General features: G+C 41.9%; 1 protein-coding gene across 8 annotated transcripts in view; it reads left to right on the top strand.

The window, feature by feature from the left end:
• Positions 1-4,011: 4,011 nt before the first annotated feature.
• The window catches only part of KIF25 (kinesin family member 25), a 41,202-nt gene continuing 31,457 nt past the window's right edge, over positions 4,012-13,756 (top strand). The window contains exons 1-4 of one of the 8 annotated variants that reach the window (XM_064708608.1): positions 4,012-4,117; positions 4,843-4,908; positions 8,726-8,842; positions 10,693-10,831. In XM_064708608.1, the coding sequence (XP_064564678.1) occupies positions 4,040-4,117; positions 4,843-4,908; positions 8,726-8,842; positions 10,693-10,831 (400 nt within the window). In that variant the 5' untranslated portion in view covers positions 4,012-4,039. Of the gene's footprint in view, positions 4,118-4,169; positions 4,483-4,583; positions 4,615-4,842; positions 4,909-7,407; positions 7,464-8,725; positions 8,843-10,692; positions 10,832-11,645; positions 11,803-13,756 lie in introns of those variants that run through there. The other 7 variants (XM_064708612.1, XM_064708611.1, XM_064708609.1 and 4 more) reach the window with 7 other exon arrangements.

Genomic DNA, 13,756 nt, shown 5'->3' with positions numbered 1-13,756 from the left:
TTGGACTATGCCTTCAGGTCAGGTTTGCTCAGTGAGCACACTAGTGTGATGCTGTTGGGCATTGCAGCACCTGCTTTGCTTTAGGGACCTGAGCTGTCAGCCTTGGCAGCAGCTCTTTGTGCTTTTACTGATGATGGCCCTTAGAGTGATAACTGTGTGAAGTTATATTTGCATATGCAGTCAGCTCTCTACAAAAGAAATAATTTTAAATCTGTGTTAAATTCTCCCTTCTGCACCTATCATCCATATACACTGTTTTTCAACTCCTTTAGCTAGTCTGTACTACAATCTTGCTGGGATTTGAGGAAAAGGCAGTGAAATGAAGAAGTTGACCAAGTCCATAGTATGCATCCTGTTCCCTGAAATAATAAGCAATATACTTGATCATACAGATTGCTGTTTGTATGTCAAGCAGTGAGTACACAAGTAGCAGAATAAACAAGACTGTTCTTTACCTCCTTATTCAATTAGATAACACAAAACATAGTCCTAGTAAAAAATCATCTTCAGAAATAACAGTCTTAAAACACATGCAGTGACTCATGTATGATAAGAATTGGCTCTTCCTCCTGTTTTGTCAAACGATACTGCTGTCTCAGGGTCAGTTACTGGTTGTGTGTTCCAGAAGGCAAAGCCTCACAGGCTAAAAATTTGGAGTTGGCTGACTTCTCTCCCAGCTGTAGTAGCAGGTAAACATAATGAGACCACAGTGCAATACACCTGCCCAGAGAATCTCAGTTTATTGTTACTGACAGGTGCTCAGAACTCAACTACTCAACACAAAAAATGTGCAATGAGATATTTACAGCTTCACCAAATAATGTTTTTACATTATTTACTGTGTGTGCAGTACAGCAGTCTCAAGTTACCATCTGCTGAGTGTGGAGAACGTCACCCTGCAGAGGCAGTAGAAAAGGCAGGGGTGTACAGCAGAATCTCTCTGTGTTTGGCAGAAGAGGGATAATGGCCTTCTCTCCTGGGCTTTTTCCCCAAATGCTTTTCTACTCATTCTGCCTTTAGGAATGTTGCAATGGACAGCTCATCAGAAGTTTATGGAGCTGGGACCTCTTAGGTCTTGTTGGTTCCACCACTGGAGTTAAAGTTAAATGCTTCAGAAGTGTTCAAGACAATGCTTACTTAATAGTAACCTAAGATTTGTAATCCACTGACAGATTTTATAATCCATGTACAGCATTTCTCTGAAGTTAAAATTAAGAGTTAAATGTGGGTTTAGATAGTTCCATGACATTTCTGGCCCTGAAGTTCCACAGAAGGATCTGTAATATGGCAGGGCCTTGCATCTGCAGGGGGAATATGGGATCAAGTTGGTGAAAGTTGGGGGAAAAATTATTCTTCAAAGTAGAGAATCAGCGTAGAAGGGTGTGCTGCAGTAGTCTGGCAGCATTTCTAGAAGACAGCTGGATGTTGTTTCTTTCCCAGGTCTCACCAACAGACTATTTCGTTCATCAAGCAACCTCTCCTAAGCTTTGGAAATAGAAGGAAGATCCCTAAGGAGATTTGCTGCTGTTATGAAGAGTTACACATCATACTGAGATTTTTTGTTTTTCTGCTCATGGGACAATTTTTAGTACTATTTGACCTTCAGAGGTGCACAGAGAAATGACTAAATAGGAGTAGTGGATGCTATTTTAGGTTACTACTTCAAAGAGTGCTAGTAAATTAAGTCTTGTCTGTTACAACCTACAGAAACAAGATCCTTAATCTCATTAATTGTGGGTAAAATCCACAGTGAGGGAGAGATTAACCATTACACTTCAGAGGTGATCCTTCTGGGATGAAGCTGAGTTTCGCTGGTAAATAACGTTGTTCTGACTTGATTGCTGCTGCAGGATAAGCATTACATCTAAAATCACAGCTCGTTGTCAAGAATTGAGTGAGTCACACCCTGCAAGCAACTAAATCATCCTCCCCAAAATAGCTGATGTTGATTAAAATCCTGTCTGCCTTACTTAGTGCCAACATCTTGTAACATCTACACCATTGCAGCTCTTTTGAACTGTTTTTTAGCCTGTATCCATTTGTCAGTTCTCATTTTTCCATCAGAGCAGAGCTAGTTGCAAGGAGGAACTGCTGAGTTACACTTTTGTGTGCCAAACCTAACTGCAACCAGCCAGATGGGTCTTTTTTTTTTCAAACAGAGGCTATAGACTGTAGCAACTTGTTGAAGATGCAGGATCCCAGAAGATGGTGGATAGAGCTGCACAGGGGTGTTTGGTTTGATCTGTGATAGCTGGGCTGTATCTGGGTTCCTTAGGAAAGGAACGCTATCTCTTTTGTGCCAAACATGGAGGAATTCACTGCTCTGTGTCTTTGGATTTTCTACTGTCCACATGAGAGCACATTTACCATGTTCAGTGGAGAGTAACTTGAGACTGCTATTTTGCAGAACTGGATTCCTCTGTAATTATCATGTTGGTTTTGGTTTAAAAAAAAAGAAACCCAAAACACTATAGTCCAAAAATAGTGCTATTTCCCACTTCCAAGAAGCTGACATGTCTGTATCTGGTATACTTACATATTTTATAGCCAAATAGTATAATGACTGCTTTCAAGACCATGTAAATCTTTCAGTGCAATACAGCAGAGTACCAAGTAATGTTGCTAATGCATGTCACATTTTCACCTTGGAAACCTCAGTGGGAGACCCCCAGCCATAGCCTGGATGAATAGTTCCTGCTCTGGGCAGCTTATCAGGAGTCCCACACAACTTGAACCCACAGGCTTTGTGCTTGTCCTAAGACCAGCCCTAATGCCGGCCGTGTTTGCAGTTACTGAACATCCCCCGTGGGGCATCATCCAGCTCCCTGTCAAAGCAAGGTCACTACAGCTGCTTGCATGGGGCTGGGTCTTCGAGCAGCTCCAAGGATGGAGACTCCGTCATCTCTCTGGGCAGCCTGCGCCACTGTTTGACTATCCTCACACTGTCCTTAGACTCCTGCCTCTTGCCCCGGCCCCTGGGCACCACAGAGCAGTCTGTGGTGTCCATAATCTCCATCAGGTATTTGCACATCCTGTGATCCTGGTCCCCCTCAGCCTTCCCTTCCTCCGGGCTGCACTTCCCCCAGCACACTCCATGTAACAGATGTTCCTATCCCTTAATCTTCTTTATGGCCTGACAGCCTTAGCCCAAGCACACATCACCGGCTGCTTAGGGGGAAGTCGTGTAGCCAACATCAGAGCCCCCAACTCTGTCCTTCTCCTCCTCGCCCTTTGCGCTGATGTGAGGCTTGTGTCCCTGAGCCCAGGAACAGGGTAGCCTTACACCGGCCTGGGAGCTCCAGGCTTTCCTTCTATTCCTGCACTCCCTGCCCTAATCCTTGGCCATGGTCTCTGAGATCAGGACGCTGCAGGCACAGGGATCCCCCACCCTCTGGATAATGGGTACGGACCTCTGAGGTCACTTGTCCCGCGGGAAGCTGTAGGCAAAGGGACCTCCACTCCCATGGATAATGGGTACGGACCTCTGAGGTCACTTGTCCCGCGGGAAGCTGTAGGCAAAGGGACCCCACTCCCATGGATAATGGGTATGGACCTCTGTCCCGCGGGACCCCCACTACCACGGACAGCACGCCCATGGATAATGGGTACGGACCTCTGAGGTCACTTGTCCCGCGGGAAGCTGTAGGCAAAGGGACCCCACTCCCATGGATAATGGGTATGGACCTCTGAGGTCACTTGTCCCGCGGGACCCCCACTACCACGGACAGCACGCCCGCTCCCTACTCAGCCTCCCTGCTGGGGGCGCTCTCCGTCACAAGGGACCGCCGTGGCCCCGCCCCGTTCCCGCTTCCTGCTCGCGGATTGGTTGACTTCCCTGCCACTCAGGGATAGGGCGTGGCTGGCAGGCGGTGGCGCTCGCTCAGCCAATCGCAGCGCAGAGCGCCTGGCGGGGAAGGGGCGGGTCCGTCGCCATGGCAGCCGCGCTACCGCCCCAGACGCGTCCCGGGTTAAATCCCCACCGGAGCCGCGGCTGGAGCCGGAGGAGTTCTCGCTCCGCCTCGGCGCGGGACCGGGCAGGATGATGCGGCCGCGCCGCGGGCTCGACCCGAGCTCCGTGTGGGCGCAGCGCCTGCGGCAGCTGGAGCAGCGGTTGCGCGTGAGGGGGCGAGGGGCGGGGCCGGGGCGGGGCCACGGGCGGGCGCGTGCTGCGGGGCCGCGCCTCAGCCCCGTGCCGGGGGGAAGGGACGGCCGGGAGGGCGCTGCGATCCCGGCTCCTCCTGGGCGGGTATCCCGGATCCCGCAGTGCCGCTTGCTAGGTCCCCGCGTGTCGGAGCAGCCCGCTCCAGCTGGGGCTGGGGTAGGAGTGCAGTGTCAGAGCAGTGAGCAGCTCTCCTTCCCCCGGGCCCCACCGCCGGGCAGGGCGGGCGCTCGGCGCTCTCGGGAGGCGCCCCTGGGCTGAGGGAGCGTCTGGGGGCGACGCTAAAAACCTCTAGTGGTGCTGCCTTGGAAATGGAAACTTAGGTGCTTATGCATATATAAATAAAATAGTGCTTTGGTAAGACCGCGGGTCTGGAAAATGCCAGGAGGAGGTGGTTTCGCAAAGCAAAAGCGCTTTAAATTGTGTACCTATGCGTTCCCACACAAGCAAGCAAGGTAACAGAAAAGATGGAAATAAAGGAATATTAAGAGTTTATCCTAATTTTTGCATGCTCATATACAAATATTGTTGTGATTAGGAGATGGGGGTAGGTAGTCCATTGATCTCAGAAGTTTGAGAAACAGTGGAATATGGTAATGAAGGCTATCATAATGAAATTGTATTAATCAGACTAATTTTTTTAATTTTCATTTTTGTGTATTTGGGTGGGTTTTCTTCCTTAGGCCAAAGAAGAAAGAATAGTTGTCCTGGAAACTGAGAATGCTGTTCTTCATCTAAAGCTTGCAGAGGTGACTGTTGTTTATATTTTTCAGAAAGAATTAATATGGAAATAGAAAAAAAGACACTGACATCTGCCTTCCTCTTTTCAGGTTTTGCCCTCTTTACCAGTTGGGAAAATCTCTGAAGTGTTAAGGCTCAGCATCTCTTTCTTTTCAAAATCATTAATGGTAGCAGTAATGATAGGCTGATCAAGTAACTTGATTCAAGTCAGCTTGAATTTAAATATTTGTTATTGTTTTAAATCTAGAAAGCTGAACTGAGGGAATGACTCTGGAAGCGTTAAATGTGGAATATCCCTTCTAACAGGGAACATGTTTGTCTAAAAGACAATGGCAGATTTTTCAGGAATGCTTTTTAGACACAACTGGGATGATGCTTGGAAAGGAACTGTTCACAAAGTGCAGGAGAGACATTTCATTAGGAGTAGACTTACCAGGGATGCCCTGCTGTGGTTTCAGTGCTGGTATTGTTGCATGTGTGCCTTGTCACACAGCATACAGCAATAACTTGAAGCCCTCATTGCCTTACATCCTTCTATAGGATAGAAGGATATAAGTATAGGCTTTTCCTAGATCCTCACTAAAATAAGGAGCAGCCTGTGGTAATGTTTGGGGCCTTCAAAGGAGGGGATTTCAGAGATTTAAAGAATTTTGAATGTAGATCTAGGCTGCTAGTGCAGAGCCAGCTGTGAGTATTAGTGGTGATGGAAACTGTTGGCCAAGAGTTTCTAATCTGGGCTGAGACATTAACTGGTTGGGTGACCTCAGGGAAGCCATTTGCCCTCCCTGTGGGTTTGCTAACACCCGTGGATAAAAGTGGATTTAACATTTTTCAAAGTCTAACTGGAAACAGGTGGTAAATGTGAAATGAATTTTGCTAGGTATACAGAAGAACACTAATTTATTCTGAGGAAATGTGTTTATTGTCTTTGTTCTTCTTTACAATATTCATGGAAAGCCTTAAGTATTTCAGCAGATTTTTATTATCCTCACAAGGACAATAAATTAATTATTATAGTCAGTAAGGTATGTCAGATGTAGGAAGGAGTTGTCTGTGTATCAGAGAATGAAGCCTTGCTTTTGAAATAGAGCACTGCTTCATTTTATTGAAAAAATGCTGGAAGAAATGAGCACCTACAGACACACAAGCAGTGTGGGCAGTGTTGCCACCATCAGTCAGAAACAAAGTTAAATGAAATCCTTTGCAATTAAGCTTGCACTAATGGTTCTTGCACTGATTCAGGCAGTTATTTAAGTACACTTTAAAAAATTGCCTCTTCTTGGTTAATGTGCCCCAGCAATCTGAAAATACAGGCTGAACTGACATCTATGAAATAGTTTTACCTTAATTGAAGACCCTCTATTAAAAACAATAGTAATTGAAATGAGTATTACTTAAGGTTGCGCAATATTCCACAGTATGTCCTAATATTCCACCAGCTATGCTGGAGAGAAAAGCTGCTGCCCTTGACTGTGTATCCCTGATCCTTCAGATCTGCCAGTGGAGCTGCCTGAGTGACTGAGCTGGAACAGGTTCAGTCACAGGGAGCAGGGTTAACAGAGGTCTCATCCTTAACTTGTAAAAGCTAATTGGATTCATTTTGTCTGGAGTGAGTTGGGAAGCTTTGGAGACAAACTTATGAGGATTGCCATAAATTAGGATTTGCAGTGTAAATGTTTGTCTATAGGTTTCATCAGTCTTATTAAAATGTTATCTCCTGCTACAGACCTTCCCTTACATCCTTGAGGCAGTGATGAACTTCAGCACTTCTCCTGTGTTCTGCAGCCTGGTGTGTGGTTGTCCCAGCAGCATCCTGGGGGCTGTTACTGCACACAGGCAGGCAGATTTCTAGGTAGATCTCCCTTTGCCCCTTTTTCCTGTTTGGAAGTCTCTTTATCTTTTATTAGCAGTCTTTGAGGGCCTAACCCTGCAGCCTTCTGTATGTAAAGCCAAGTCTGCCAGAATGGATCTGATTGCAAAAGTGAGATTTCACTTTGGAGAATGCTATTGAATAGTTGTGTTTCACTTCTGCTTACAATAAAGCTGACTGTAAAAATGTTTTGGTCCATTTTTTGCTTCTATGCTCAAGCACAGGTTCGCAAGTGCTGGCCTATGAACAACTCTGGTGAATGTTAAAACTGTTTTGGTGGGGAAAACCCCAAAATCAAGGCAACGTTTGCAATGAAGATGAATAGACGAAGTGATGCAATGACAATAGCATCAAACTTTCTGCTTTTGTCTTAGTGTTGAGAAATGTGGAGGGTCAAGGGGAGCCTGTGCAGATGGTGCAGATTAGGTGCTAAAAGGAGGTTTTAGCTACCCTAAGCTTACTTAGTAACAAGGCTTGAGTACAGCAGTTGTTTATATACATATGCTTAACTTTTCTAAGCATTGTATAGAATCAGTCTCAATGTCTGGGACCTTAAAGCCTGTAACAATTTAAAAAAACCAAACCTCTTCCTGCTATTTCTTGTAAGAACTTTTTCTAATAGTGCTAAGGTGGTACATTGTTCTACAGGCTTTCCACTTGCATGTGTAAATAGAAGATTCATGGTTTGTGAAGGTGAAAAAGCCACATGAAAATATTGGTTTTGATAAGTGAAGTACTTCTTTTTTTGAAAATACAATCTGTCTTTATCCTAACAGCTCCAGGATGTTATATTGTTTTTGTCCATATTGCCTCTAGTTAAACTGCAATTAAATGTTTGCTTTTTATCACCTGATAAATGTTATCAGATGATTGGAATTGAATCAAATCCATTGTGTGAGTAGGTTTAGCGCTTTCATGTCTTCTGTCTCTTCTATGCTTTGCTAATTTAAACAGGAAATTACAGTCACAGAATATATGATGTGAATAAAAAAGGAAATAAATCTGTGCAACAGGCAAGTGCATTTCAAAAATAAAGAAGTAATTGGTACTGGTTAATGTATGATAGATGTGAACAGGTGTCAGGGGAAAATAGCTGAAGTTGCAGCTCATTTTAAGCACCAGGACTGTCAGAAAATTAAAAAAATGCATTTTTTAGTGTTTTAGAGATTCTTCTATATTGCAGAATTTCACGAGAAGTCTCTACCGAGATGACTCTTCTTGCATTTGTGCCTGTAAATATTTAAAGTTGCATTATTTCTATTTTCCTTTTGATTTCAACATCTCAAAAAATTCTCAAGTTGGCCATAAAAATTGCTTTTGCATAATAGGTAATTTTAGAGTGTTAGACAGGATTCTTCTCCACAAACTTTAAAAATTGCTTTGGTTGCTGTGATTTCTGAAGACCCAGAGCAGGGCTTTGTTGGCCCAGCTTGGCACCATTGCAACCCTACTGATTGTAGTGGAGTTAGTGTTGCCAGGGGGCACAGAGCTGGGGGCTGGCTATTCAGGACATCAGCGGTTAACACCTGTGTGTTTGTCTTTGTTCTGTTTCATGTCCTTTAATGTGCTTTCTGCATTGAATCTAGTTTCCAGAGACACTTAATCCAGCTGAAAAGGCTGAAACCAGCCCTTTTCCCTAAGTGAAGGCACAGTTTTAACCCTTTAGACCCACATCAAGCATAAGTAAGGGGGTTTAGGTACTGCCAAAGCATTTTAGTAATCTGGTGCTCAGGTTTATAACCCAAGGAAGTAGAATTTTGTGATGTTGGCCTGTTACCATGAGGTGATTCTTCACATAACTCAGGAAAACAGAAAAGCAAAGAAATTAAGTACTAGCAACATCCTATGTTATCATATAGTTGAATTACCAATATTTACAGAGAAAAAGGGGACAGAATGCAACAGGAGACAGGAGTGTTTTAAGTGATTTTTTGTGATTTTTTTTTTTTTAATAGTACCAAGGGTTGGCTGGAAGAAGCACCAATGAAGTATTGCAGCTCTATGCTGCTCATAGCCAGCAGATGAAATTTCAGAGGAGTTCTGTTGTAACCCAGCTGCATGGAGCAATAAAGGTAAGGGCATTTAGTGATAGCATAGACATAATCAGTGTCCCAAATATTTACATGATTACCAAATATAGTAAACCCCAGAAAATGGTGTGATATGAACCTGATCTCTGGCTTTATTGTATTCACAAGAGGGCTAACAGTGAGATGTAACAATGATTTATTTCATAGTGGTTGTAATAGGCTGCAGAGTCACCTGAGAGGCTGGTAAAAGTGGATGGTCCTGAGCTCCAGGATCTTACATATAGGGTGCTATTAATACCTGAGACAGATATTTTTGTAGTCAAAACTTTACAATTTCCTATACAGACATCCCTAGAAACAGTAATTGTAATATACTTTACCCAGGTAGGCAAATCCTTTGGAAAAGGCATTTTAGAGCTCCACTGATTACTAAGAGTTCTCTGGCAGATCTCACAAGAAGTTTGCTGTATGCTCACTCAGGTTTTACTTTTGCATCAGAGAGACTGAAACTCCTAGTGCCAGTACCATAATATTTGCCTTTGTCAAAGTACTTCTTTGTGAAGTTGCTCCACAGAGTAGTGAGTTCCTTTCAGGGACACTACCATATATTAGCTTTACTCAGGGCAGCACCAAATGCCTGCATAAATGACCAAAAAGTATCTCAGGAAAAAATCTGATTCTTAACAGATAGAAGGATGCAACTTAATTGCAGCAGTGTTGGACTAGATGATTGTTGTAGGTCTCTTCCAATGGAACTATACTTTTTTATTCTAGTTATAGCAGTTCTGCTTTGTAAATTTTATAGTAGTGTCTTGCATTTTTGATTAGCTAGAATGGCAGAACTGCTTGTGATGCAATATCAGTGGATTGAGGTAGTAAACTATCAGATATCAATGAATACTAGGAGGAGCAAAGCTCTCTAAATAAAAGTCTAGAGGAACAGTCATCCTATGCCCATACTAACAAAAAGATACTCCTTCCCATTTACATTGTATGGCCTTTGAAAGTGAGAAATGCAATGATTTTGTCCCTTTAGTTTAGATTGCCGTTTTATCATTGAAACGAATTAATTATTTCAAGGTTGGTACCACAGTTAGAAAAATAGAAAAATGTCACAGAATATGTAACACTTTGTAACACAGGCTGACAATGAAATATCACAGTGTTTCTGTGGCATAAGGTATTGTTAAGTTCACCTTAGAGATGGTTTTGCACATCTTGGATGTCAGGAACTTTACTAATCCTAAAATCAGGTCAATTTGTTTTTATTTAGGTGGACTTGTAAGTGAATATAGGCTGATCTTACCAATATTTAAAAGCCTCATCATGTATATTACACTGAATTTCTTACATAGTACAAATTCTTTTCTGAACAACATCAGTTTCTGGGTTTTTTCAAAACACATCTGTTCTCATAGTAAGACATAAAACTAGCCTATACAAGAAATGCCTCAAGTGAATCCTAGCAAATACCTTCTGGTCAAAGTGTGAAAAATTATAGTAAGGGATATATAGTTCACAATTTTTCATTGCTAGTTCTGGGTATGACTTAAAAGTGGACAGAGCCCACACATGCTCACACACACTTATTTTTGTCTGATGAAATAACAGACTTAGTTATACCTGAAGCTGTGTTACAGTCAAAATAGGTATGATAAAATGATAAGGATCCATAAAGTCTTGCTGAAACTTTTAGGAAATTACATTGCTAAATGTTTTGCAGGATCCTTCTCTGAACATACTGAAAGATATTCTCTTGAAGGCTTCCTTCCATCAAGTAGAGGGTTCTTCCTGTTTGTGGTGTCTCACCGTAATAATTTGGGTTGTTATATTGATTCTTCTTAACTGCTGGTTCTGTGACTTTATAACATATTTTTCTTCTTGCTGAGAAGAGGCTCAAGCAAGACCTGAAGAGCCTTCATTCATTTGCTCTTGAGCTTTCAAAAGACTTTCAACGTCAAAGCAAGGCTTGTCTTTACCAAGTTCTGGCAGCAGTCCAGGGGATACAGCTGCACAATGAAGCAATGCAAAGTAAGGCTCATTGCACTTAGATTTCAAACATGTAACATCAACAATGTAATTGTTCGATGTTACTAATGTTAAAAGGTTGAGGTTTATTTTTGAGAAATGTGTCACTGAAATGGTAGCATTTGTTTCTTGTTTGACATTAAATCATCAAGGAGTTCTGAAGCATTAGAAGAAGTACAAATAAGTCTGCAGAGGTTATGACTGATAATTTGAATTTGTCTTTTGTGTGGATTACAGCTGCTATTAGACTGCTGCTGAGTTGGCTCAGCTGTAACATTTTTAAACTGATGCTCTCAAGCTTGTTGTCTTGGCTATTTTAGAAGAGCCAAATAAAGAACGCATTGCTTTATAAAGCTGAAATTTGTCTGCTTTTAACTGTTCCAGGAAAGGACTTGGCTTGTTTCAGAGGTTTCTGAAAATACTGCCTGAAATGAGGATAGATTTGATTTTTAATATTTCTGTGTATTTATCAAAAAAGAAATTACTTCCTATTCAAAAACCAGTTGCATCTTCTGGACTGTAGATACTAACAGTACATGGACTGAAAAAAAGACTGGATGTGGCACTTGGTGCCATGATCTAGTTGAGGTGTTAGAACATGGGTTGGACTCGATGATCTTAAAGGTCTCTTCCAACCTAGAATTTCTGTGATTGTGTGATTGCTGTTTTGGAATTCAGGCTCTTCCTTGTTCGTGTATGCATAGGAAAGAGAGCCAGTGCACAGGTGCATTCTGCCCTCATCCCTGAGGATTAAGTGCATGGGTCCTACACCTGGATCCCATGATGTGGATCTCTGCACCTGCTTCCAATATCCTTGAGTCTAGTGAAGCTCCTACCAGACCTGAGAATCACATGACACATGTAATGCTTAAATTGTTGAATGTGTGGCAGCCTGGTGAACTACAACAAATATACAAATTTCCAATCAGAGGCTCTTTGTGAGGCTCTGAAAGCCATGTGTCACCATTTGAAAGGTATGTTTTCTTACCTTGAATTATTTCATTTTGGGACTGTTTTGGTTCTGATGAGACTCCTGATTTGGTTCTGATGGACTGTTGCTATGTCAATAGCAACAAACAGCACTCTTGGTGATGGGTGTTTACAGAACTTATTCCTGTATGTTAAGTACTCAGTTATAAATAAAATTTATTTGATTACTGTATTATTATTGTAGAAAAAATATTTTTTCCTTCTTCAAGGAAAAAATCCCAAAGTTGAAAATTAACTTTATCTAAAAAGTCAACTTTTCTCTTATTGAAACAGGGGGCTAAATGAGCAGATATGAGATTGAGTTTGGCACTGAGCTATTGTGGCGTAAATAAATAATAAGTGTTCCTTCAGAGACCTGGCAAAATTGTGTTGACTGTTCTCAATTTGCATTTCCTGGTGCATTGCTCTTTGAAATCATAAGCAGGAGAATCTTCCCTAACTATAACAAAATTAGTATCCACTTTGGTGGATGACTTTTGTTTTAATTTGTCTGGTTTTCAGTTCTCTGTCAAGTGTTTTAGATGGAGATTCTATTGTTTAGGTTAAATATGACCATTGGAATTGCCATCCTTAAATTACATGTAATCTTTTGTAGACAGAAAGCCCTAAGTATATATTCTGGAGACAGTATATATTACCAGTTTAATCTTAAAATAGAGATTGAACACAAGGGAGAAAATTACAGAAGAAGCATTTGAGTAGGTAAATTTCAAGGTTGTAGTTGACATGCAACAAACTGTAAAACTTTCTTATAATAACTGAATAGTCCTTTGCTTAGAAATATCTATTCACAATCTGAAAACCAGGCTATGCCACCTTTCCCACTGAATTTAAGCAGTAAAAGTTCAAAAGAGAGAGAGGTGCTCATTATTCTGTTGTTATAGGTCTGTTTCCCTCAGGGATAAAGCTGATATCATTTTTGCTAAAAAAATATTGGCTACAGAACTGCAAATGATACTACTGAGACAGATACAGTGATTCAGCAGAGTTTTGGAAAGGTAGGATTTAATAAAAAATTGAGATTAGGTTTTTAGATTGCTTCACCATGCAGATATTATCAGAAAGAGGAAATTGTGGTGACTTATAAGCCTCGTGACTTAGATATGCTTCGTAGTTCCAGGACCCTTTCTCTCTGGGATGGAAAAGATTAAAAAAGGAGCTTTCCCATTTTGTCCATATGCTACCACCTATGTTCTTTGCTTTTTCTGGAGAAAGCTGAGCTCTGCACTGTGCTAATGACTTTATAACATGAAACATGGTGGAACATGAACTACCATCATCTTTTCTCCTCAACTCCACAAAAGTTGGAGAAAGAAAATCAGCTCAGCTGATTTTCACCAGCTCAGCTGCCTTTTGACAGCATTTTCCTTAGTAGAATAGGGAAGTACGAGCAGGACCTTGGATCCAGTAACACAAATATTGTAGCAGCCTAAAGAATACTCCATAGAATGGTTTGGAAGAGATCTGGACCCTTGCAGTGAGTAGGGACATCTTCAACTAGATCAGGTTCTCAGAGGCCCATCTGACCTGATCTTGGATGTTTCCAGGGGTGGGGAATCCAGCATCTCTTTGCACAGCCTGTTCAGTGTTTCACCACCCACACTGTAAAAACCGCCTTTCTTATAGCTGTTGTGAGTCAACCCTCTTTTAGTTTAAAACCATTGCCTACTGATCTATGACAAGAGACCATGGGAAAAATAATGTTCCAGGGTGGAATATAAAATGCAGCTGAATTCAAAATAAGTTTTGGTATTAAGTCTATTGCATCATAGCTGCTTGTCCTAGGAGACATGATTAGATTGATCTTCTTTTTAAAAATGGGCTCTAGACTGGCAAGAAACAATAAAAATCCCAGGGGACTATGGGGACTGCTACACATCCATGTCTCAGATGTGCTGTGGCTGTGCGAGGTTAGGCTGCTCCTCTTTTTCATATCCC

This window comes from Zonotrichia leucophrys, chromosome 3 (assembly GCF_028769735.1).
Source record: "Zonotrichia leucophrys gambelii isolate GWCS_2022_RI chromosome 3, RI_Zleu_2.0, whole genome shotgun sequence".
Classification (NCBI taxonomy): domain Eukaryota; kingdom Metazoa; phylum Chordata; class Aves; order Passeriformes; family Passerellidae; genus Zonotrichia; species Zonotrichia leucophrys.
This window is presented reverse-complemented; position numbering and strand designations above follow the sequence as displayed.